This window comes from Bos taurus, chromosome 4 (genome assembly GCF_002263795.3).
Source record: "Bos taurus isolate L1 Dominette 01449 registration number 42190680 breed Hereford chromosome 4, ARS-UCD2.0, whole genome shotgun sequence".
NCBI lineage: Eukaryota > Metazoa > Chordata > Mammalia > Artiodactyla > Bovidae > Bos > Bos taurus.
In genome coordinates, this window is record NC_037331.1 from 105,736,746 (window position 1) to 105,763,997 (window position 27,252).

General features: G+C 44.6%; 1 protein-coding gene and 1 gene segment (V, D, J or C); both read left to right on the forward strand.

The window, feature by feature from the left end:
- The window catches only part of LOC100300510 (T cell receptor beta constant 1), a gene marked incomplete in the record, with an annotated part of 535,695 nt that overhangs the window by 164,788 nt on the left and 343,655 nt on the right, over nucleotides 1-27,252 (forward strand).
- LOC101904319 (T cell receptor beta variable 7-8-like) lies at nucleotides 6,688-7,812 on the forward strand. The segment is given in 2 exon segments: nucleotides 6,688-6,852; nucleotides 7,087-7,812. Coding segments are annotated over 2 exon segments (525 nt in total).

Genomic DNA, 27,252 nt, shown 5'->3' on the forward strand with positions numbered 1-27,252 from the left:
GGGTGCATTGATCTCTCATTTTCACAACAGCAGCTGAGAGCTGTCAGAGTAAGTCACATCTGTACAAACTAGTATCTAATGTGACAAATCAAGTCACTAACCTCACCTGCTTTTACATCTCTGTTTTGAGATACCAGTTAGTTCACTCACTCACTTTCCAAAACACTATTCCAAATATTTAAAATGCTTTCCACTCTCTGTAAAATGTGCCCACTTCTTGCCTCTTAATTCAAGGGTGAATCCTAACGCAGAGGGCAGTGCCCTTCAAGGGGGATCTTTGTGGGGCCCCTGGTCTCTACCGAATATGTGAAGAAACCCACCCTGCTGTAGACTTCCCTGAGTAGAGGTAGGTGAGGAGTAGAGTCCGACTTCCCTGGATCCCCTTCAGAGTGTATGTCCTGAAGTCACACTATTTATTCTCACATAGCATATTCCTCTGCTTCTGCTGCCTGTCTCAGCAATGCTAATTGCAGAACGTTAGAAATTTTGTTACTGCTAATTGCAGAATGTTGGAAATTTGTCATTGCTAATTGCAGACAGAACTTTTGTTACTGCTAATTGCAGAATGTTAGAACTTTCTCTTTTTTATAAGGCAGAATACATTCTCCAAGCTCATTTTCCTCTTTTCGCCTGGCCACATCTACTATTTTACCCAGCAGGGTGATGGCAGGTTGAGGAGGACCAATGAAGATCCTATTTATAAAGGTGGGACAGAGTTCAGGGAAACCAGTAAAGGAAGGAGAAGCGTCCTAAGGGTGGCATAAGTGGGTGGCTCTTATCCTCACAGACCTGAAAGTTGGTGGGGGAGGGGGGGCTGTTTCCTGGGCAGTAGGGTGCGGTAATTTAGGGAGTCAGGTCTGGCCTTTGGTAAGAAAGAGTAGCTAGGATGAAATGTAGGGAGGAGAAGGAGGCCATGGGGTAGACATTTATTATAAACCAGGACAGTGGTGCCTTGCTTCCCTTCACTCTCCTGCCATCATCTCCTATAAACACAACTCAATCTAGAGGAAGCCCAGTTACTAGAGTCCATAAAGGTCAGAATCACAGGGTAAGACGGGTCTGTAGGGATAAACAATAACTCCCCAGAACTGAAGATGGGCTTGAGAACAGTAACCCCAAGTTAGCTAGGTCCCTGCCCGTGAGTGGATCACGGCTGAGACTTGTTTCTGGAGGACCTTCACTCCCAAGAATTTATAGACAACCCAGGTCCCCTGCAGACCCAGTCAGATGGACTAAATCTTAAAGTCTCTGCATCACTGGCCAGTCAGGATGGGGGCGGGGGGGCGGCACCCAGGAAAGGAAAATATCCAGACAAGGCTTGGCTTGACCCCCGCATCAACAAGACGAGGGTGCACAGGCTGAGAGAGACCTGGAGGCTTCCTCACAGACCCTCCCCCTCGGCTGATGTCATGGTGGGTGGGCTTCAGCACGGAGACCCGCGAGCAGAAGCCGTGGGGCTAAGGAAGATGAGGGGAGACAGGGCTTCCTGGTTGCTGGTCGGGGTGGGTGTCGGGGCAGCAAAGGGGTACCCGCCTCAGAGAAACATCAGCACAGCTGTGTGGGGACAGACGTCGCCCGGAGCCATCTTCCTGCTTGGCCTCCGGAACCCACAGGGTGAGGACAAAGGGGCGGGGCTATCACAGGATAATCCTCCAATCAGAGAGAGCGAAGCCGGAACTCCGCTCTCATCCAGGAGGACCAGACTCTGAGGGCTCGGTGCCTGCAGCCCACCCCAGGGTGCCATGGGGTCCAGGCTCCTTCCCTGGGTGATGCTGTATCTTCTGAGAGCAGGTAAGTCCTGTGGACAAAGAGATAATTGCCCTTCAGAGCTTGTCGACTCCCGAAAGCTCTACCTTACCTTAGGGGTAATCATCAAGCTCTCTCCGGTGCTTATTTGATCTCTGTGGTTCCCACAGGCCCTTTGGAGGCTGAAGTCACCCAAACTCCAAGACACCTGATCAAAACGACGGGACAGACAGCGACCCTGAGATGTTCTCCTATGTCTGGACACAGCAGTGTATCTTGGTACCAACAGGCCCAGAGTCAGGGCCCCCAGTTGATCTTTGAGTTTTATGAAACTCTGCAAAGAGCTAAAGGAAACTTTTCGAATCGGTTCTTAGCAAAACAGTTCCCTGACTTTAGCTCTGAGCTGAACGTGAACTCCTTGGACCAAACGGACTCTGCCCTGTACCTCTGTGCCAGCAGCTTGGCACAGCTGTGCTGAGTCACCCTCGCTCTGCACACAAACCTCTCTGCCTTGGTTTGAGCAGTGACAGAGCAGTGCAGCCTTCCACCCAGGTTTCCCTCCTCCGAGGGATGTTTTTAGCCGCTTCAAATTTGCTTGTTGTGCCCTGCTGAGCTCGGAGCACTCCCCAGGAAGAGCAATCAGAGTCTCCTCAGTGCACTGAATGTTTCCACATCTCCCAGCATCAGCCAAGTAGTGGGGATCATCAACAGAAGGGGACACCTGAGCCCTTTGCTTGTGCTAGAGTCTCTGTACATATCATACCCGTTAAAGCGCTGTGACAGTCATGCAAATCAAATATTCTTATACCCACTTTATAGATCAAAGAACTCAGGGACACTAAATCATTTTCCCAATGTCTCATGATTTAGAAGGAGCAGAACTGGGAGACAAACATGTCTGTTTACAAAATCCATACTTCCTCCATATGCCCAGCTGTTCCATCATTAGCCTCTCTGGCCCCATCAGAGAGAGCAGAGGCAGGGCTTCACCTTCACCTGTCCTGGTAGTCAGCAGTGGAAAGCTGATACCTCATCGTGGACATCACCATGGCCTCCTCCTTGGCAACACTGAGGAACATAAGATTTCACATGGATTCATTCTCATTTGTATGCAGCCCTCTCATCTTTTTTCAGTCTGTAGCTCACCTCTTCATTTTTTACAGTCTGTTTTGATGGACACAAGTTTAATGCAACTGACATTATAATTTTCTTTGTGTCTCAACTAGACAAATGCTTCCTCAAACAAGTACCTGGAAATATTCCCCTTAATTTAGTCTAGTAAATTTAAATTTTTCTTTTCATAAGTAATAATAAAATATACGTGAAATATATTTTCATGTAAGGCATTAAGTAGAGATCTGGGACTATAAGGAAAGAATATATTTGCAGAGATGTGGAGGGACCTAGACAGGGTCATACAAAGTGAAGTAATTCAGAAGCAGAAAAAGAAATATCATGTATTAATGTTTATAAGCGGAATCTAAGAAAATGGTGCAGATGAACAAACCTTTTTTGGATAAATTAGAGGTCACAGGACCTGGTCCACTTAACTATGTGGTGGATGTCCATTTCCACGGATCACTGGGGCAATGCCAGAGACACAGAGCTAAGGGTCACTTGTCCTCAAACCCCAGTCTCCTCCAGCCCACACCCTGCCTGTGGGGTGGATTGCTAGGCAGGGCTCTTTCTGGGCTCCCCCTCTTCACCCCCAGCCATTTCAGAAATGCTGTTTGTGACAGCAAAGCCTCCATTTTTAGAGAGAGGCCATGTATTAGTCCTTGAATAATTGTGTGAGTCTTTCTGGGCAGAAATAATCAAATATACAATTGCCTAGCATGGCCCAAGGATAGACCAAAGCCCTGGTTTTGCCTGAATGATTCACATCAATGCTTTAAAAACTAATGCAGCTTCATCTCCTTAGGCAGCGAAGACTAAAAATAGACTGCTCATTTCAAAGAGTCGAACCTTAGAAGACTGGAGTTAGAACATGTGCCCTGGGGACAGCACCTCTTATTACCCTTTGGAGAAAGCTGTGAGCTGCTGATGAACACTGGAATAACGTCACGACCAACACTGGAATGAGTAATAGGAGCATTTCTGCTGCTGCTGCTTAGTCACATCAGTCGTGCCCAACTCTGTGCGACCCCATAGAAGGCAGCCCACCAGGCTCCCCGTCCCTGGGATTCTCCAGGCAAGAACATTGGAGTGGGTTGCCATTTCCTTCTCCAGTGCATGCAAGTGAAAAGTGAAAGTGAAGTCGCTCAGTCGTGTCTGACTCTTCGAGACCCCATGGACTGCAGCTTACCAGGCTCCTCCGCCCATGTAATTCTCCAGGCAAGAACACTGGAGTGGGTTGCCATTGCCTTCTCCAAGGAGCATTTCTAGAGCCAGTGAAAATGTAACTTATTTTTGAGTTTGGAAATTCAGGCACTAGGGGGTGCTGATTAACCTTCCTTTTCAAGTAAGAATTATTTAAGGCTTGTTCTAGAATGATGGGTCAGAGGCTCTGCTCCAGGTGCCGGCCAATTGTTGTACAAACAGAAGCCACGTAAATCCACACTCAGCACAAAATGAAGTCACCATCGACCTCATCATTCACCCAGCTCACCGGTCAGGGGCTGGCCGTGTGCACAGGGCACTTGTGTTCCTTCGCCCTTGGCTTATGTTTTAAAATAAGCATTTATACTGTATTCCACGGTCAGTGCCTCTCTGGATGTTGTCTATTTAGACACCACAAATTCTACAACCTGATCAAGGGTCTGAGTTTAAAGCTCTCATGTGGTTAGGCTGTTTTTGGTTTTCAGTAAATCGTTGTTGATTATCTATTGTATGTATAGTAGTTTGTATCTGTTAATCTCTTACTCCTAATTTGTCCCTCCTTCCCTCTGTTTCCCCTTTGGTAACCATGGACTTGCTTTCTATGGCTGTGAGTCTGTTTTTGTTTTGTGTATACATCCGTCTTATTTTTCAGATTCCACATACAGCCGATAACATGTAGTATTGGTCTTCCTCTGTCTGGCTTATTTCACAAAGCATAATGTTCTCTAGGTTCATCCACATTGCTGCAAATGACAATATTTCATTCTTTTTATAGCTGAATAATATTCCATTGTATATATACGATATATAATATATTATGTAATGTAGCACACACACACACATATATATATTTATATGTCACATCTTTGTCCATTCATCTGTTGGTGGGCACTTGGGTTGCTTCTATGCATTCTTAATAATGCTAAGCTATGTTCTATAGTTAGGGCTTCCCTTGTGGCTAACTGGTAAAGAATCCACCCACAATGCAGGGGACCTAGGTTAGATCCCCTGGAGAAGGGAATGGCTACCCACTCCGGTATTCTTCCCTGGAGAATTCAGTGGATAGAGGAGCCTGATCGGTTACAGTCCATGGGTCACAAAGAGTTGGACATGACTGAGCGACTAATACACACATTTTACAGTTTAAAAAAAAATCAACAATGTATGAAGACAAATGTTAATAATCCCCCTCCCTCTCCAGACATACCCCTATCCAATCCCATTTTCAGGGTGTGTTTCTTACCTTCTTCTCAATGCTGATGCAAACCTATCTACCCAAATACACCCACAAAAGTGGGGCCACCTGTACACATTAACCGCCACTTGCATGCTTTCTTCTATTAGTCTACTTCAGACATTTTTTTCAGATCAGTAGATAGAGATCTAAGTTGACTCTATTAACTGCTTCATATCGCATAATGGGGGTGGACAGGTAGGTTAATGGCCTCATGCATGGTCTCAGAGCTGATAAGTAATGGAACCAGATTACAAAGCACAGTTTGTCTGCATCTGTGTTGGAGGGCATGGGAGCTATAGGGTCCCTCTGGGAATCAAAGATACAGAACCACTGGGGGTTTTCGGTCTTCAGGTCAGACACGAGAAGTAACAGGGTCTGAGCATTTCTTATAGTCCTGCAGGTAAGAGCATCATCATATTGGCAGAGGAGAAGTGTTAGAGGCGTCTGACTGGGGCTAAGCCCCAGAAAAGCCAAGCTTTGAGCAAATTATTCCAATCCCAAGATGCATCAGAGACGCAAATGTAAATAAATTAGGGGAGGAAATTTTGTTTAAATGAGAAGTGGGGAGAGAGATAACTGAATGGTCGCTTAATAAATGTGAAATGCAGAGGAATACAATGTTAGCTAAATGCCACGCTGGTTCTGATCAGTTTTGCTTGTTAAGGCAGGTGAAAATGGGATAATTTATCGTGAAGGTGAAGTTACCATCTGGACTACTCCTTTTCTGTCCATGAAGGCTAGTGACAAAGGGAGAAGTGGTAGGGCTGGGACCACAGCTTGCCTGTTCAGTTGTCGTTCACTCTCTACGTCGTGTCTGACTCTTTGCAACCCCATGGACTGCAGCATGCCAGGCGTCCCTGTCTTTCACTATCTCCTGGAGCTTGCTCAAACTCATGTCCATCGAGCCGGTGATGCCATCCAACCATCTCACGCTCTGTCGCCCCCTTCTCCTCTTGCCCTCAATCTTCCCCAGCATCAGCACTTATTCGGTGGGACGCGCTAATAAATCATGCTCTGACCAAAGAGAATCTCTGGGGCTGGACATAGGTCAGTTTTCCTGCATAATAAAGTTGGAGGAAACTTATCTTCTTCTGGAAGGGATTGTGATTCTTGTTCCTTTTCTGAAGGCGTGGTCTTCATAAGTGCATGCTCAGTTGTCTCCAGCGTTTATGACCCCATCGACTGTAGCCTGCCAAGCTCCACTGTGCATGAGATTTTCCAGTCAAGAACACTGGAGTGGGTAGCCATTTCCTCCTCCAGGGGATCTTCCCAACCCATGGATCAAACCTGCATTTCCTGTATTGATAGGCAGACTTTTTACTACTGAACCACGTGGGTAGCTCGCAGGCATCTTAGATACACTTAATTGATTACTATCAGTGAGGCTCAGTGATGTCACCATGGGAACTGCCTTGTGGGAACAGGTGACGCCGGTCCTCCTCTGCTCATGCTCACAAGGACCCTGAGCTGGTGAACCTCCCATTGCTGCTCTGACCCTGCCATGGGCTCCAGGCTCCTCTGCTGGGTGACCCTCTGTGTCCTGGGGGTGGGTGAGTCCTCAGCAAGCAGGTCCTGTGTGTGTGTGTGTGTGTGTGTCTGTGTCTGCGTATGTGTGATGATGATTACATATATGCTCTACCTGATTGTCCCCCACTTCTGTTCCCGGGTGAGTCCTCAGCAAGCAGGTCCTGTGTGTGTGTGTGTGTGTGTGTCTGTGTCTGCGTATGTGTGATGATGATTACATATATGCTCTACCTGATTGTCCCCCACTTCTGTTCCCACAGGTCATACAAGAGCTGGAGTAGTGTCCCAGTCACCTGGGTACAGGGTCGCAGGCAGGGGCCAGACTGTGAATTTCAGGTGTGATCCAATTCCTGGTCACCAAGTCCTTTACTGGTACCGACAGATGCTGGGGCAGGGTCTGGAGTACCTGACTTATTTTCAGGGCAAGGAGGAACCAGACAAATCAGGAATGCCTAAAAACCGGTTTTCTGCTGAGAGGCCTGAGAGCACGTACTCCTATCTGAAGATCCAGCCAGTGGAGCCCGAGGACTCGGCCCTGTATCTCTGTGCCAGCAGCCCAACCACAGCGCGGCACAGTCACCTCCTTCCTGTTCACAAACCCCTACGTGCTCACTTCTCGTCATGGTTCCCAGAAATGCCAGAAAAAGGAGCTACCTGTTCTTCCCTCTGCAGGGGGAGTAAGTGGATTTGGGGCTTCAGCTGTTCTGATAGTTGGAGGTCAGAAAATTACCTTTGAAAGACTAGAGCATCTGTAGGGTAGTCATAATTTTCGCTTATGGGTTTCTGAGATCCCTTTATATAGGAACTATAAAATTCTATAATTGGGCTACAATATCAGACTTTAGTCTCAAGTAGACTGAAATACACTCTTATAAAACTATGTAGTTTTAGCACATTTATAATAAACTGTTCATACTGAGTGTCACCAGCTCAGACTACACCGTGCCCAGAGGTAGGCCAGCCAATGCAGAACACTTGTAAGGTCATCTGTAGCTACTAGTCTTAACAATAAATAAATTAGAATCCTAAGTGACTGATATAAATTATCCACAAGGAATTGTCATCCACAATAATGTATGCTAATGTATGTCCATATATTGCTTTTTACTTCTTGACAATCCTGAAGTCATTCTGTGTTTAATTTCCTTCTTCTCTAGTCTGTTTCTTTTTAAATAGAAACTCAGTTTGGTTTTCATAAAAGATAACCCTACTTGAGAAGATATCAAAGAAGAATGGTTAAAAAAGATTGGAATAAGAGTCATGTCAAACATTCAGGGTTCTTGGAGGTTTCCAATTTATACTCCCACCAGAAGTATATGAGCCTTTCAACTGGCTTATATAGACACATGTACATACATCCACACATATTCTGTGGGTTACTTTTTCACTCTCTTAATGATGTCTTTTGGTGAAGAGAACTTCTTAATCCAAAATTATTCCACCCCCCCCCCATTTGTGGTTTGCATTTTGTATTTTACTGTCTAGGAATTTTTTTCCTATTTCAAAATGATCATGTTTTCTTATATTTCCATCTAAATTCTTTATATTTTAAACTTTTACATTACCATCTAATCCAACTGGAATTAATTCTTTGTATATGAAATGAGGAAAAGGTCATGTCATGATATTCCATATAGACATTAAATTGACCCAATATTTTTTGTTGAAGCACAGTACTTTTCTTACCACTCTGTAATACCACTTTTGTCATATATCAGTCACTGAATATATGTTGGTCTGTTTTGTCAGTTCTTGCACAAATAACACACTGCCTTATTTACTGTAGCTTTATAATAGATCAGCTTCCCTGGTGGCTCAGATGGTAAAGCGTCTGCTTGCAATGCAGGAGACCCGGGTTTAATCCATGAGTCAGGAAGATTCCCTGGAGAAGGAAATGGCAACCCACTCCAGTACTCTTGCCTGGAAAATTCCATGGATGGAGGAGCCTGGTACTCTAAGGTCCATGGGGTCCCAAAGAATCAGACATGACTGAGCGACTTCACTTTATAACTTATCGTATCAAATACTATAAAAGGAAAACCATACAATCACATCTACAGATGTTCAAAAAAAGTTCGATAAAATCTAACATCCATTCCTGATTTTAAGGAAAAAACTCTTAGCAAATTAGGAATAACTGGAAACTTCATTATTTCCATTATTAATGAAGAGCATTATAAATGCTCTTCATTATAAAGAGCATTTATGGGAAGTATTAGTCACCAACTTGTACCAAACTCTTTGTGACCCCATGGACTGTAGCCCCCCAGGCTTCTCTGTCCATAGGATTCTCCAGGCAAGAATACTGGAGTGGGTTGCCATTCCCTTTTTCAGGCAGTCTTCCCAACGCATAGATCAAACCCGGGTCTCCTGCATTGCAAGCAGATTCTTTACCATTTGAGCCACCAGGGAAGCCCATTTATGGGAAACCTATGGTTAATAGATCCTTTCTGCAAATAGACTATGATAAGGTAAAGATGCATATTGTAATCTCTAGACCAAATACTAAAAGTAGCACAAAGAGGGAAAAAAACAATCTTTTTAACAAATGGTGCTGGAAAAAAATGTATATCTTGTGAGAAAATAATGACTTTCAATTCTTATCTCAATCCATAAACCAAGACTGGACACACTAAGGTTCACAGGCCAAATAGGGCCTCTGTCTATTTTTATACAGCCCAGGAGCTAACAATGGTTTTTGCATTTTTAAATAGTTGAAAAATATAAAGAACAATGTTTTGTGGCAGATGGTGATTATATGAGATTCATATTTCAGTATCCATAAGTAAAGTTTTGTTGGAATAGAGCTAAGCTCAATCTTCCATGTATTGCTTCTGGCTGATATTGCATAGCAATGGCAGAGTTGAGTAGTTGTAGCAGAAACTTCATGGGGTGCACAGAACCGGACATATTTACTATCTGATTATTTACAGAAAAGGTTTGCTTATCCTTGCCAAAAGCAAAACTTAATATGAGATGGAGCAATATTCCCCAAAGATCTTAAAGCTTCTGAACTATAAAGTTTCTGAAAGAAAAAAAGAGGATAAAAAATGTTCTAGTTTTTTAAAGTATTAAATTTTTCTTTATCAAAGTTTTAAAAATTGTATTCATCAAAAGATACTAAGGAAATTGGGTAATACATGGATAGAGGAGCCTGGTGGGCTATAGTCCATCGGGTTGCGAAGAGTCGGACACGGCTGAGTGACTAAGCACAGCACAGCACAGATAGATGAGAAAGAGTATGTATTCATAATATAAAGAATTCCTACAAATCAATACTTAAAGTGACAAATTTAATTGAAAATTGTAAATCAATTTTTAGAAGATTTGAATAGGATGTTCAGATAAGAGAAGATATGTAAGTAGGCAGTTTCCTCTTCAAGGAATTGATGACCTTGTTTCCCTGGCTGCTTGGAAGATGTTTTGGTTGATAGATCTCTACTGGCAGCCTCTCTTGGAATGAACTTTAGTTAAAGAGAAAGCTTTATTCAAAGTCCCACCTCTTCCTGTGTTTGTATGCATAGTCGCTAAGTCGTGTCCAACTCTTTGCAACCCTATGAACTGTAACCCATGAGGCTCCTCTGTCCATGGGCTTCTCCAGGCAAGAATACTAGAGTGGGTTTCCATGCCCTCCTCCAGGGGATCTTCCTAACCCAGGGATTGAACTCAGGTCTCCTGCATTGAAAGTGGATTCTTTACCATCTGAGCCACCAGGGAATCCCATGAATACTGGCGTGGGTAGCCTATTTGTTCTCCAGGGAATCTTCCCAACCTAGGAATCAAACCAGGGTCTCCTGCATTGCATGTGGATTCTTTACCAGCTGAGCTACCAGGGAAGCTCAGCTGGCATCTAATGACTGGCCAGTATCCCCTTTCCTGGAACACTAATTAATGAGGTTTAGAATTTTTATTCTCTTCTGGAAAAGTGTTTGCTTCATGCTTCCCTCACTACCATGTGCAATGGGTGAGCCCGGGACAGATAAACAGCTAATCAGCAAGACCTGCGCCTTGAGTGTCCTGGCAGATTCTGATTCAGATCCTAGTTTAGATAGTACCAAGCCTGCCTGGGCTTCCTGGGTGGCGCTAGTGGTAAAGAATCCACCTGCCAATGCAGGAGACACAAGAGATATGAGTTCGATCCCGGTATCTGGAAGATCCCCAGGAGGAGGGCATGGCAACCCACTCCAGTATTCTTGCCTAGAGAATTTCATGGACAGTGGAGCCTAGTAGGCTAGAGTCCATGGGATTGCAAAAGACAGTACTGCTTGAGCTTCTTCAATAACGCTATTGCACAACTGGCCCCTTGAGGGCACTGTGGATCCACTGAGTGAGCCTCTGTTTGCAGCACCTGGGAGGGACATGGAGAGAGCTCGAGAGGGAGGGGAGGGGGTGCCAAGTGAGACTCAGTCCTGGCTTGGTCCCTGAGCCAGGGAGGTCATTTGATGAATCCGTTACTGCTGGCATTTAGAGAGCTGATTGTAATCTTCTCGCATTAACAGATATGCCAGTGTGTTTGTCACAGCAGGGAGCCATGAACTTCCCCTGGCGGGTAGTAAAGGCCCCTGTTTCTTGGAGGCTACATTTAGTACAGAGTGTGCTGGGGCCTCAGTGGGGCAGCCTGGATAATGCAAGCCAGATGTGAAAAAAGGGAGCACTTGCTCCAAGGGCAGTAGAGAGGTGTGGGGGTGGCCACCTGGCCCAGCCCTACACATAGAGCTCTACCTGCTCCCTGGGGGCTCCCCTGGGGGCTCAAGGGTAAAGGATCCGCCTGCAAATGCAGGAGTCACTGTTTCAATCCCTGGGTGGAGAAGATCCCTTGGAGGAGGGAATGGCAAGCCACTCTAGTATTCTTGCTTGGAGAATTCCATGGACAGAGGAGCCTGGCAAGCTATCGACCACAGGGTCACAGAGAGTTGGACATGACTGTGCAACTTAGCACAGGGTGACAGGACAAAAGAGAACATTCTCAACCAGCTGAGCCTGATTAGTGGGAGGTTGGGGCATGGGGGTGGTGCAGAGTACCTGCGGGAGCCCACAAGGACAGGGGCATCTGAACAGTAATGTCACAGGTAAGCCCTCCAAAAGGAAAAGGAGGGAACCACACATCTGCTGTCTCACCCTCAGAGACCAGACCTCTGAGTAGGGAGAAGCCCAGTCTCCTTCTGCCGGAGTTGACCAGGGTGCTCGGCTTCTTGGCTGTGTGCCCTGCTGTCTCCTAGGAGCAGAGGAGCTCTGAGTTCAGTGGCACAGCCCTGGACCCAAAGGCTTTAACTGTTGATGGAGTGTCTCCAGCTTCCACCTCCTTCCTCCAGGGTTCAGTGGATGCTGGAGTCACCCAGTCCCAAGACACCTAGTCAGAGGCAATGGGGGAAGGCTGTTCTGGAATGCTGTCCCATCTCTGGACACAACAGTGTGTGCTGGTACCAGCAGGCCTTGTGGCAGGACCCCAGGCCCCTTAGTATTATGAAAAGGCACAGAGAGACAAAGGAAACATCACTGATTGCTTCTCAGCTCAACAATTCAGTGACCACAGCTCTGAGCTGGACATGAGCTCCTTTGCAGCTAGGAGACTTGACTTCATGCCTCTGTGCTTGCAGCTTAGCACAGCCCTGCAAAGTCCCTGGCTTTCTGTACTCAAACCTTCCTGTCCTAGCAGAAGATATAGTGGGGAGAAGAAGGGGGCTCTTAACCAAGTTTGAGGGATGTTTCAATTTCTTTTCTAACACTCTCTCTGTCCTGCTGAGCTCAAGCCAAAGCACTCCTGAACATTCAGACACCAGATTTACTGAACATTCTCACCCATTCCTAGCAAACGGCAGGTGCTCCTCCTCTGTGCTAGAGTGGAGGAATCTACTATGTGTTTTAATGCAAGATAGTGGTGCTGGGGAAGACTTTGAGAGTCCCTTGGACTGCAAAGAGATCAAACCAGTCAATCCTAAAGGAAATCAACCATGAATAGTCACAGGAAGGACTGATGCTAAAGCTGAACTCCAATACTTTGGCCACCTGATGTGAAGAGCCAACTCACTGGAAAAGACCCTGATGTCAGGAAACATTGAGGGCAGGAGCAGAAGGGGGCAGCAGAGGATGAGATGATTCGATAGCATCACCAACTCAGTTCAGTTCAGTTCAGTCGCTCAGTCGTGTCTGACTCTTTGCGACCCCATGAATTGCAGCACGCCAGGCCTCCCTGTCCATCACCAACTCCCGGAGTTCACTCAAACTCATGTCCATTGAGTCAGTGATGCCATCCAGCCATCTCATCCTCTGTCGTCCTCTTCTCCTCCTGCCCCCAATCCCTCCCAGCATCAGAGTCTTTTCCAATGAGTCAACTCTTCGCATGAGGTGGCCAAAGTACTGGAGTTTCAGCTTTAGCATCATTCCTTCCAATGAACACCCAGGACTGATCTCCTTTAGGATGTACTAGTTGGATCTCCTTGCAGTCCAAGGGACTCTCAAGAGTCTTCTCCAACATCACAGTTCAAAAGCATCAATTCATCGGTGCTCAGCTGTCTTCACAGTCCAACTCTCACATCCATACATGACCACTGGAAAAACTATAGCCTTGACTAGACGGACCTTTGTTGGCAAAGTAATGTCTCTGCTTTTGAATATGCTATCTAGGTTGGTCATAACTTTCCTTCCAAGGAGTAAGCGTCTTTTAATTTCATGGCTGCAGTCACCATCTGTAGTGATTTTGGAGCCCCCCAAAATAAAGTCTGACACTGTTTCCACTGTTTCCCCATCTATTTCCCATGAAGTGATGGGACCAGATCACCAACTCAGTGGACATGAATTTGAGCAAACTCTGGGAGATAGTGGAGGATAGAGGATCTGGCATGCTGCAGTCCATGCAGTCACAGTGAGTCAGACATGACTCAGCAACTGAACAACAATAAGCATGGGTATGTCCACTCTGTCGATGAGAAGGTCTCAGTAAACCATGGAATAAACAGCAAGCTGGAGATCATGGACTTTCCAAATATTTCCTATTTTAAAGTATCAGAGATAGGATCCAACCTACATCATCATGCTTCCAAGATAAATGTTCTCCTAAAATTCCATGAGGTTTCCTGGGCTTTGGTCAACAAGTTGTAGCAGAACACTGTCTCTTCCATCTTAAGACTGGCTGAGCTGTAGCAGGTGGTCACACATCATGATGTGGTTACTACAAGCTTACTACCCGTGAACTTCTAGGACATTTGACTTCAAGGCAGATAATGTTTGTCCAGACATAATTCCTTATAGAATGAGGCATGATAGCCCCCAATACAGGAACTAGTGACTAGAGAGAGGGGAATTTCCAGTCTATCAGCGGATTCAGTAAAAGAAACAGAAACCCTCCAGGAATTTTCAGCAGAATGGGAATGAATACAGGGAATTCATGCTTCTAAGCCATGGGTGGGTCTGGAGAAGGAAGGGTCTCCAAAGGTTGTGGCTTGTTCTCAGGTGGACTGCTTTTGATCAGAAAATCTGAAATTGCTACATTTGCCCAGATCAGCCACTACAGAAGATAGCTGAGAGTCACAACTATTAAATGCATGGTGTTGCCACTTATAGATCGCAGGCACAAGTTTATTAGTGAATGCAGACTGCTTTTAGAGGCACAAGTTTATTAATGAATGCAGACTGCTTTTAGAGACACAAGTTTATTAGTGAATGCAGACTGCTTTTAGAGGCACAAGTTTATTAATGAATGCAGATGGCTTTTACTCTGCCTGGTGAAGTTATAGAAAATTCTTTTATTTATCCTTCATTTTCTCTCTGCCATGTACATTATTTCAATTAGGTTTCTTAAGAACCACATGAGATAGAGCAATATATCCACTTTAAGATGAAAAAACTGTCTCCTGAAGAGTTTAGTTAATTTGCTAAAGCAGGCACAGCCAACAAATAACAACTGGGACTCAAACCCACCCATGGTTTTGACCCACTTCTGTGTTTTGGTAGTGGGAGACATCTCCAGCATCGAACCACGGACCCAAGTCTCGTTCAGAAACACTAAATCTGACACAAGTTTTCTTCACAACTTTTCACATGGGAGGCTAGAAGGACAAGAGCTCTGACTTCAGAGACCTTGGTCTGTTCTGCTGTTGACTATTCTGACCTGCCTTGAGCTGGTGACTTGGAGAAGGTTTGGCTGAGTTTTCCCATTTGTAAACTGAAGCCAGTGATACGTGACTTGCAGAGATTTTATGCAAGAAAACGAAACAGATTGCCTAATGCAAAGTACAGGCTTAAGAAACCTGAGTTCTCTGTTAACTCTCTGACAAATCTCTGGCCTAGCACAATTACCGACTGTGCCCAATTCTGGGATCAAAGACAAGGACGGATTACTCTTGTCTGAGTCACCTGTGTTCCAGACACAAAGTCATTTGAAATGCAAATACAGTTGCCTGATAATTTATTATGTGAAACTGGCTACAAAGACTTGCCTCTTGAGCAAAAATGAAAAGGGAACCCAGCATAGCCTTTCCTGTTTGATATTAAGTCTGATATGCAAGAAGGTGTGGTTCTTCCAGAAAATTCCAGTTTCCAAGCTGTTAGCAGTGATGCACAAGATCTGCTAGAAGAAGGGACAGTTCTTTCACCTGAAAAGTGACCACCATGGAGCTTCTAGGGTTTTCCGTCACATCCTCACCCCCCTCCTCTGATTTCAGCCTCAATTGCAGTGAAGGTTACATGCAAGTCTGCATCCATTTGCTCCAAGCTATGAGAGACTTTATTTTTCTGGGCTCCAAAATCACTGCAGATGGTGACTGCAGCCATGAAATTAAAAGACTCTTGCTCCTTAGAAGAAAAGTTATGACCAACCTAGACAGCATATTAAAAAGCAGAGACATTACTTTGCCAACAAAGGGTCCGTCTAGTCAAGGCTATGGTTTTTCCAGTGGTCATGTATAGATCTGAGAGTGGGACTATAAAGAAAGCTGAGCACCGAAGAATTGATGCTTTTGAACTGTGGTGTTGGAGAAGACTCTTGAGAGTCCCTTGGACTGCAAGGAGATTCAACCAGTCCATCCTAAAGGAGATCAGTGCTGGGTGTTCATTGGAAGGACTGATGTTGAAGCTGAAACTCTGATACTTTGGTCACCTGATGTGAAGAACTGACTCATTGGAAAAGACCCTGATGCTGGGAAAGATTGAAGGCAGAAAGAGAAGGGGACGATAGAGGATGAGATGGCTGGATGGCATCACCGACTCAATGGACATGAGTTTGGGTCAGCTCCAGGAGTTGGTGATGGACAGGGAAGCCTGGCATGGTGCAGTCCATGGGGTTGCAAAGAGTTGGACATGACTGACCAACTGAACTGAACTGAACTGAACAGTCTCCTTCCATGCATGCTGGGAGTCCTTCCCTCTGTTTTCTGCCCCAGGGTCTTCTGTGATGTCCTAGGAGCCCTCACAGCCTGTATCCAGAGCAGGCAGAGCTGTAGGGGTGCTAATGGTCCTGATGGGACAGAAACCAAAGGACACAACTCTAGTGTTTCCATCAGGGACAGTTTAGGGAGGCATTTCCTGCTCCTCTTGGAAGGTCCTAATGGAATCCGTCTTCTACTGCCCAGCATAACCTCAATATGGTGCCTTATCCTGGTTTTCTCCTTCCATGCTTCATTCTGCCTGCTCTCTGACAGGGACGGAATGACATCATCAAGGGAGGCTTCTCCTTGGAAGAGATCACCATTTTCCTTTTCTTCATACTGCAGTTCAGTCATTCAAACAGTCGTATGGTAGCCTATATGAATGAATCTTTCCTCATTCATTTTGGTTGATTTTGAATTCCCAACAGACTCATATAGTTTCTGCTCCCTTAAAGCTCTGAACCTATTTGCAACTAGAATTACATTTACAAAAGTAGAGTTGGCTTGAACTCAGTCATTTTTTTCTTCAGTCATTCAACAAACATTTGTTGAATGCAGAGTAGATCCAGGTTTTGCAAGACCTAAATCTTATATAAAGAATAGAAATCTTTTAAAAGTCTTTGATTTTGTGCAAGTGAGAAGGCCTGAAGTTATTTTATTCTTCATTGACTTCATGGTCGATCTACTATTTACTACTCACCATGTGTAGGTTCTGTTCCATACTGTTCTGGGTGCTTGGAAACACCAGTGCAAAAAAAAAAAAAAACAAAAAAAGCCCAAACCCCCAAACAAAGCTTCTAGATGAGGTGTATGTTTTCAGCAACACCAAAGTTTAAACTCAGTTGTTAATTTAAAAACAAAAAGGGAAGTTTCTGGCACATACTCATCTCCCTAAAAAAGTCAAAATGCTGTTGAAAATACTAATATTAGAGGCAGTTAATACCTTATTGTGAGAACAATTCTCAGCTTTCAAGAATCCCATGCACCCTACCTCAAAGAATGTGAGTCTCAGCTGAAAAACTCCCTTTTTGGCACTAACTCAGCCATAGGAGGTAGGCTGCTTTGCTGTGAGGCTCTTGGTCCCTGGGACCAAGTAGGTCCTGGGAAGAGATGGGAAAATTCTTCCCCAAGTTTGCCAGGCCCCAGTAACAAGCTTTTCCATACCGTTCTATATCACCCTCCTCCTTGTCTGATTTTGGATTCCATATCTTTCCTGACTGTCGTGTGATCATAGGGATTCCCCATCCAGATATCACCAAGATAGGTGATCACAGAAATAGGGAAGTCATCCATGCACACATCCGTGACCTATATATGACTTAACAGTAAGCACTGATATTGTCTAGCTGTAAGTTTCGCACTATAGCCAATTTATGATTCAATCAATACGCTCTCATTTGGTGGATGTAACGCCTGCCACATGGAGACAGAACATTTCCCTGTGGCCCTGGAGCCATCAGGTATGTGTACATCTGGGCGAGTATTTTATCCACATTGCTAACAAGCCTCATTCCTTTTTCACAAAAAACACAGTCACGTAAGTGAGTGATCTAGCTCTCCATGGCCTCCTCTGGAACAAAGGGAGGAATCTTACCCCCCAAGGATACAGAGACCTGAGCATGGATGATGGGGCTCCCATCATAAATAGTTCTTGAAATTCCCATGACTTTGACCTTGAGACTGAAAACATTCTGGAAATCAGGTAGCTCTTTTTCAATGGAAAGATCTCTGTTGGCTGATAGTCAAGTACCCAGAGTTTAGGCAAAAAAAAGAAAAAGAACTAGTAAAATTTTGAGCATAGAAGTCACAAAAGTACCAGGACTGCCAAGAGAATATTTCTTAGTCCACAGAAGTATGAAAAATTTTTAACAGTGTCCAAATAAGGAATATTATCATTATGCAGAGAGGAAAAAAATTCCTTACTTAAAAGGTGGAGGGAAAGCTCATAGATCTAAGATTTCTTTTTAAAGCACACTTACTAATTCTTCCTGTTCTGAGCTGTTCAGCTTTATATAGATTGTTGACTTGCTCCTGTGGGAAGGTCTGTGACTGCTGAGCTTTGTAGCTCATGCGTGTGTCAAGGACAGTGACATCATCGAGTTACCGAGAGCCCAAGTTCTTTTTTTGAATTTTGGTGGTGTCACATGTCTCTTGGGACCTTAGTTCCCCAATCAGGGATTGAAATTGGCTCCTGGCAGTGAAAGCGCCAAGTCCTAACCACTGGACCTCCAGGGAATTCCCAAGAGCTCAAGTTCTATTTCCCTGAAACAGAGCTGGGTGGCACGAGTCTCTGTCCTGGGCCAGAGATGGTCATCAGACTCCTGTGTGACTTTGTATCTCCTGTGGGCAAGTAAGTACAGGTGGGGTCTCTCCCTGGAATTCTCAAGACCTCAATACAAGCCTTCCTTTGGGATAATGACATCAGCTCTGTCTCTCACAGGACCTGTGGAGGCCAGGATAGACAAGATACAAGATACGAGATCACAGTGACAGGAGAGACAATGACTCTGGAATGTCACCAGACTGATAACCATGACTATATGTACTGGTACCAACAAGACCTGGGACACAGGCTGAGGCTGACCCATTATACCTATGATGTTGACAACACTGAGAAAGTTGAAATCTCCAACAGGTACAGCATCTCGAGATCAAATACAGAGGATTTCTACCTGACCCCGAAGTCTGTTATCCCCTCCCACACATCCATGTACTCCTGTGCCAGCAGTAAGTCTATAGTGCTGCATGGCCACTTCCTCTCTGCACAGAAGGGTGGTTAGAAAGACTGAGGGTTGACTGCACGTGTGAGGTCTGGCCCAAACCCCTGGAAGTCCCTGTCTCCATCAAAGTCACAGAGCCGTTGCCAGCCTGGGGGTTTGACTGCAGTGGGCAGTGTGACCCTCGGTGCTGAAGTCTGCCCCACGCCAGTCTCAGTCTGACTGCCCGTCACCCCAACACCTTCGCTGGCTGGTTCTCTCTTCTGAAGTCCCTCTGCTTGCAGAAAGGAAAATGCATCTTTAGTTGAGATACATGAAGAGCCCCTTGATAATCTCCGAGTCCCACCCTCTTCTCCCTGCTGTGGGCTTTGCAACTTCATCTACCGCTTACCCCACTCTCGACTATCCTTCACCTTACAAGTCAGAAACCTTCATTCACATGGTCTCTGCTCCCGACTGCCTTTCTTTAAGGCAGTAGTCCTACAAATTCCTATAATGTTTGCCTTCCTTCTATCCCTCGCCATCATTCCGCATGAGTTTCCCCTGATTCTTCCTGCTCCAGCCGTAAGCATCCACATTTAGTTATTTCCTCCTCTGGGTCATGTTCCTTGTCACTCTAGGATCTTTTTTATAGACTATTTCTTCTGCACTAAACATATATCCCTCCTTCTTATTTCTAGATCTCTGCTTCATTCCTTACATGAAAATCTATTTCAGGTATTTGTGCCTGCTTAGTCACTCAGTCGTGTCCGACTCTTTGCAACCCTTTGGACTGTAGCCCACCAGACTCCTCTGTTCATGGGATTTTTCAGGCAAGAATACTAGAGTGGGTTGCCATTTCCTCCTCCAGTATACTTAATTGTAATTGTGAAGAGCAAATTAAAATTTTACTAGGAGAAATGAAGGAAAAATATTTGGGGGCGTTCATCTGAGAAAGGATTATTTTTTTTAAGAGAAACACAAAAGAACACAAACTACAGGAACTTTCTAGGTGGTCCAGTGGTTAAGAATAAGCCTGCCAATGCAGAGGCCATGGGTTTGATCCCTGGGTTGGGAAGATTCCACACGTCCTGGGGCAGTTAAGCCCATGCACCACAACTGCTGAGCCTGCACGCTAGAGCCTGTGGACCACGAGAGAAGCCACTGCACTGGGAATCCCACGTACCGCAATGGGAGAGGAGCCCCTCAGTCAGGAACCAGAGGAAACCCACGTGCACCAATGAAGAACCAGCGCAGCCAAAAATAAATACATAAAAATAAAATACAAGCAAAAAAAGCATACAAACTGCAAAGAAAATATTTATAATGTGAGTGCATTCAATTAAACCCTTGTACATAAACACACTGTAACACACTGTAAAAAAATGAAAAGGTAAGCTGCAGGCTGTAGACAAATGATACAGAATCAGTGTGACAGAGTCTAACCCTGCTCACCAAAGTCCCATGGCCCCTCTGTGATTCCTATATCACTTACAGTTGGAGGGCTGGGAACCTAAGACCTGGTTCTGAACAATGGGAGGCGTGTAAGCCAATTATGTAAGTCAATTTCCAGCCTTGGCCCTTATAATTTTCTATGGCATTGTGATGGGATTCCCCAAGTATCCTCCCATTTGGAGATTTCCTATAAAGGCTCGTCAGATATGACATAGAGTTGTAGTCATGGCTAAGATTTATTAGTTTACAAAAGAAATATTCAGTGGCAGATCATCAAGGAAAAAGGGTTTGGAAGAATCTGGACACGGGCTTCCTTATGCTCTCTTCCTCCTGGGAGGGCTCACACAGCACAGAGCTCACTGTTCCTGGGTCACAAAAATGCAGCAACATGGGTGTGATGATCCTGCCAAGGGAGCCCATTGAGGACTTTGCAAATCTGGACTCTGGCTAGCATCTGGGAACTTGGCTGGTGAACAGCTGTCTACAGTGATAGAAACTTTTCTTGAGAAGAGTATCTCATTGTGCCCCACAGTTCATGTGAACAATATAGCTTATGCTGTACACTGGATTTCCTTCTGGGAGACTAGATTTTTTTCATTAATGGTAGGCAGAGTGTGCCTGTGGGATCAGATCCCCCCAAAAAACTTGGGCTGAGTTCTCAATGGGCTCCTTTGGCAGAAGTCAGCCAAATTCTCAGGAAAACAACTGCCTTGGGAGACCTTCAGAGAAACCCTAGAGACACACCTGTACCCCAAACCTAACCCCTCCTAGTTGTGTGCCCTAGATACTGTGTAGGATGATGCAAGAGAGATTCGGGCAGGAGAGCCGATAATTCTAGACCTTGTCTAGGCTAGTCTTGAATTGCTCACACCGGTGACACGGCAAATATCCTTAATAAGAATCAGATCAGCCAGAACGCCAGCCTTTCCTCCTCTGAGCGGTGGAAAGCCTTTCCTCCCTTCCCGCCCCACCTGGATTTTGTCTTGGATTTGTTCCATTTTGCGGCCCAGGAAGCAGGAGAGGCTGGGAACACAGGAGATTTCTTCCTGGAACGCTCACACCTCAACTACAAGCATTTCACATGTAGCCCGAGAGGGCCCTGTCTCCAGTCACCCAGGTCACCACCCACCATGAATGCTGCTGTCCCTCAGAACCTTTAACCCCTGGGCACAAGGATGGGACACGTAATGACACCTCAGTGTGAAGAAGCCTCCCATCAGGGGGTGATTAACTGTTGCCAACAGAAACTGGACTCAGACCACTGGCTTTTCTATCTCAATAATAGAGAATTTAAGAGGGAAATGGATGGTTCTAATAGTTCTACATCTATGGGTCTTAAATGGATAAGGTTGGCATGTAAGCCCTAGGGTTTGAATACTCAGAAGACTATCTCAGAGAACGTGACTCTACTGCTTCCAGCTCTCTGACACACATTTCCTTGTTTTCTTGTTTCATACCAACTCTCAGGGCCTTCTTCAGTCCTCTAACCTTTTCTACCTCACCACTCAGACAATGAAGAACACGTTTCATAACAAAAAAAGAAAAAAAAATTTAAAAAAAGATACTGATCACTGAAATTCAATTGTATGTCTGCTATGCTTTTTTTAAGATTCCAGAAGCTCTGTTCAATTTTATATTTATTGGTATTGTATCCATCCTGGTACTTCTAGGGATAAGGGGGTTCTCTGCCTTCTCAACTGAGATTAAAGGTATTGCACTGATGGCCTTGAAGTACAGGCAGCACCGTGTCAAAGGCTTTGGTACACGATACATACGGAGAACAGCAAGAGCAAAGAGGAAGCTGGTCTTTGCCCTTCAGCTAGAACAAAAGCTGCCAACTTAAATCTACACCCAGGGCATCATTTATCCCTTTATCTTCAAGTGTGTCAGTTAGTTCACTGTGCTTCTAGGATAAAGCTGTGGCAATTACCCCAGCTTCCACCTAGTCTTGGGCTTCCATGTAGCTCAGTAGTCAAGAATCTGCCAGAAATGCAGGAGACTAGGGTTCAATCCTTTGGTTGGGAAGATCCCCTGGAGGAGTAGGAAATGGCAACCCACTCCAGTATTCTTGCCTGGGAAATCCTATGGATAGAGGAGCCTGGTGGGTTGCAAGAAGTCAGACACGACTGAGCATGCATGCACACGCACCACCTTATCTAAGCTCATCTGATTGGGAAACTCGAGAACCTGGTAAAAGAGACATCTCCGAAGAGAAGGATCAGATCAGATCAGATCAGGTCGCTCAGTCGTGTCTGACTCTTTGCGACCCCATGAACTGCAGCACACCAGGCCTCCCTGTCCATCACCAACTCCCGGAGTTCACTCAAACTCACGTCCATCGAGTCAGTGATGCCATCCATTCATCTCATCCTCTGTCATCCCCTTCTCCTCCTGCCCCCAATCCCTCCCAGCATCAGAGTCTTTTCCAATGAGTCAACTCTTCACATGAGGTGGCCAAAGTACTGGGTTTCAGCTTTACCATCATTCCTTCCAAAGAAATCCCAGGGCTGATCTCCTTCAGAATGGACTGGTTGGATCTCCTTGCAGTCCAAGGGAGTCTCAAGAGTCTTCTCCAACACCACAGTTCAAAAGCATCAATTCTTCGGCGCTCAGCCTTCTTCACAGTCCAACTCTCACATCCATACATGACCACAGGAAAAACCATAGCCTTGACTAGACGGACCTTTATTGGCAAAGTAATGTCTCTGCTTTTGAATATGCTATCTAGGTTGGTCATAACTTTCCTTCCAAGGAGTAAGTGTCTTTTAATTTCATGGCTGCAGTCACCATCTGCAGTGATTTGGGAGCCCAGAAAAATAAAGTCTGACACTATTTCCACTGTTTCCCCATCTATTTCCCATGAAGTGATGGGACCGGATGCCATGATCTTCCTTTTCTGAATGTTGAGCTTTAAGCCAACTTTTTCACTCTCCACTTCCATTTTCATCAAGAGGCTTTTGAGTTCCTCTTCACTTTCTGCCATAAGGGTGGTGTCATCTGCATATCTGAGGTTATTGATATTTCTCCCAGCAGTCTTGATTCCAGCTTGTGCTTCTTCCAGTCCAGCGTTTCTCATGATGTACTCTGCATATAAGTTAAATAAGCAGGGTGACAATATACAGCCTTGACGTACTCCTTTTCCTATTTGGAACCAGTCTGTTGTTCCATGTCCAGTTCTAACTGTTGCTTCCTGATCTGCATACAAATTTCTCAAGAGGTAGGTCAGGTGGTCTGGTATTCCTATCTCTTTCAGAATTTTCCACGGTTTATTGTGATCCACACAGTCAAAGGCTTTGGCATAGTCAATAAAGCAGAAATAGATGTTTTTCTGGAACTCTCTTGCTTTTTCCATGATCCAGCAGATGTTGGCAATTTGATCTCTGGTTCCTCTGCCTTTTCTAAAACCAGCTTGAACATCAAGAAGTTCATGGTTCACATATTGCTGAAGCCTGGCTTGGAGTATTTTCAGCATTACTTTACTAGCGTGTGAGATGAGTGCAATTGTGTGGTAGTTTGAGCATTCTTTGGCATTGCCTTTCTTTGGGATTGGAATGAAAACTGACCTTTTCCAGTCCGGTGGCCACTGCTGAGTTTTCCAAATTTGCTGGCATGTTGAGTGCAGCACTTTCACAGCATCATCTTTCAGGGTATAGATAACAGAAAGAGGGCATTAATTGATATCTCAAACTTGAGTCACCTTTGACACATCTAAGTAGGATTGTCCAGCAGAGAGTTAGACGATGGTGATAGGAGATCCACTCACTCAGGTTCTGAAGTGATGGGTGAGGATGCTTCGATGAATTCACCCCCAGTCTATGACATTCAACAAACCTCTAGATATGTTTTAGTTAATAGTGATTGGCTTTGAAGGCTATGGGCCTTTGCAGAGGCAGTGATGTCACCTTGGGAACTTCCAGTGGGGACAAGGCCCCCCCCAACTCATGCCCAGAAGGACCCTGAGACGGTGAACCTCCCACTGCTGTTCCTGCCTGCCATGGGCTCCAGCCTCCTCTTCTGGGTGACCCTCTGTCTCCTGGGTGCGGGTGAGTCCTGAGAACATCAAGCTCTCGCTGCGTTTTTCTCTTTCCAGTTAAAGTTTCAATCATCTCCTTTTTCCATTTTCAAATTCTATCTTTCTCCCCAACCTCGGCAGAACTCACAGAAGGTGCCGGTAGCCCAGTCCCCCAGACACAAGATCACAGAGAAAAGAAAGACCATGGCTTTGTGATGCAATCCTGTTTCTAACTACAGTATCCTTTACTGGTACTGTCAGACACTGGGACAAAGTCTGGAGTCACTGATTCTCTTTAAGGAAGAGACTGAAATAAACATTATTCAGTTGCCTGAAAATCGATTTTCTGCAGAGAGGCCCAGAGGCGCAGACTCCACTCTCTGGATCCAGTCTGCAGAGCTGGGGGACTCGGATGTGTATTTCTGTGCCAGCGGCCAACCATAGCCTCACAGAGACCCTTCCTTTCTGTGCACAAATTTCATGATTCTCCCTCTTTGTAGCTCATGGCAGCTCCAGATAGGCTCCCCCGCCACCCCCCTCCCCCACCTTATTCCTCATTATGCCAGGGGAAGACGTGGGTTTGCAGAGATAAGCTGTGATGCATATAAATGGAGAACACAAGCTTTTCCTTAAAACACAAGAGATGAAATTGAAAATCATTACGACTCAGGGATTAGAATCATTTCATGGTGACAACTCAAGAATCCAAAATGAAAGTACTTGTCACGGATTCAGCCCTCAGGGGCTAGTGATGGTTGTTCTCCTGTAATATGCAATCAAAAACCATGTCCAATAAACTTTAATAATACAGGTGGTGATTTTGTGAGTGCAGCAAACAGCAGGCTCTCTGAGCTTTTTTTTTCATCATCTGAGTGATTCAAGTTTACATCCTTCTCTTTTTGTTTTTACTTAGGAAGCTTTAGGCATCAAAGTCTCAACACAGAGTATGTGTTTGGAAAACACTCCCCCCCCCAGTTTTATGGGGGGAATATTATGATGTTGTTAATGGTGATGATAATTTCAGCTATTTTATTCAGCCATTTTTCAGCTTCAAAGAAATATATACAAATAGATATCCTGGTAACCAGTCTTAAATCCTAGCCCAAAACAAATTCTTGCTCAGGAATTGTCTAGCTTTTCATGATAACTAACACAACTCAACACTCTATATAGGTTTGTGACTTCCCTGATGGTCCAGTGGCTAAGACTCCACACTCCCAATGCAGGGAGCCAGCGTTTGATCCCTGGTCAGGGAACTAAATCCCACATGCCACAGCTAAAGATCCTGTGTGCTGCAACTAAGTCCTTGTGCAGCCAAATAAGTAAGTGAATAAAAAAGAAAGAAAGAAAGAAAAACACTGTATGTAGGCTTGAGCCAGACATTCAGAGGCTATTGAGGAAGGACATTTCCAGTTGTTTGGCTTAGTACATGAAAATAGTTCCTTAACACATTAAAATATTTTTTAGTAAGAACTTCTAAAACAATTGCCCTGATCCAATTGCCCCCTCTGATACTGTATTCTCTACTCTAACTTCTGCCTAGGTTCTCAATGATAATTATAGAAATCATTCTGAAGCATTGGTTGGAACTATTTGGAAAGCAACTTACTGAGACCCTCTTGAAGGCATGGTCACTACCCCTCAGCCTCTGTTGGTTTCACTTCTCTCCTTGTCCAACCAAAACTGCAAGTCATAATACATATTCATTCACTCAGTGCACATTCCTCTCCACGGCTCTGCCCATATCTCCATCCCACTTAGTTGTCTGATAAAACTTCAGTCACTGATGACCATCTCTTTGCTGTTGTTGATTAGTTGCTAAGTCGTGTCCGACTCCTTTGTGATCCCATATATACACATGTATACATATACATGTATCCTCGCTGTTCTGGATTTCTTTCCCATTTAGGTCACCATGGAGCATTGAGTAGCGTTCCCTGGGCTGTACAGTAGGTTCTTGTTACCGATTTGATACATAGTGGTGTATATATGTCAATCCGAATCTCCCAATTCATTCTATCCCCCTTCCCTTCTTGGTATCCATAAGTTTGTTCTTTACATGAATGGGTGTGTGCTAAGTCATTTCAGTCGTGTCTAACTCTGTGTGAGGGCTGTAACCTGCCAGGCTCCTCTGTCCATGGGATTCTCTAGGCAAGAATGCTGGAATGGGTTGCCTTGCCCTCTTCCAGGGGATCTTCCCAACCCAGGAATCAAACTCTTGTCTCTTATGTTTCCCCTATTGGCATGCAGGTTGTTTACCAGTAGTACCACTTGGGACGCCCATTCTCTACATCTGTCTCTATTTCTGTTTTGCAAATATATTCAGTTGTACTATTTTTCTAGATTTTACACATAAGCAGTATTATACAAAATTTGTTTTTCTCTTTCTCACTTACTGTACTCTGAGGACTGTCTCTAGTCAGTCCATGTCTCTGCCAATGACACAATTTCATTCCTTTTTATGGCTGAGTAATATTCCATTGCATGTGTACACCACATCTTCTTTATCCTTTCCTCTGTTGATGGAAATTTAGGTTGCTTCCATGCCCTGGCTATTGTAAACAGTGCTGCAATAAACATTAATGAATTGAACTTTGATGATTATTTTTACCCAACTATTTAGATTAAACAAAGAAGGGTTGACTTGAGAGCTCTCATCCATAAGTACTATAATTAAAGTCAAAAGAATTTTATTTGGAATTTTAAATAAAAATTAATCAATGTTAGATTCTTAATCTGAGATTGCTTAGATATTTAGCTTAAATGACCTAGAGATGTTACACTTAAATTTTAATTTTAGCCAAAGTATTCCTTTTAAAAACTTAAAGAGTATTTGTAATCAAATTGAGACATTGGCTTTGTCATTTTATTATTGATGTTTTAAAATGTTTTCTTTTTTAA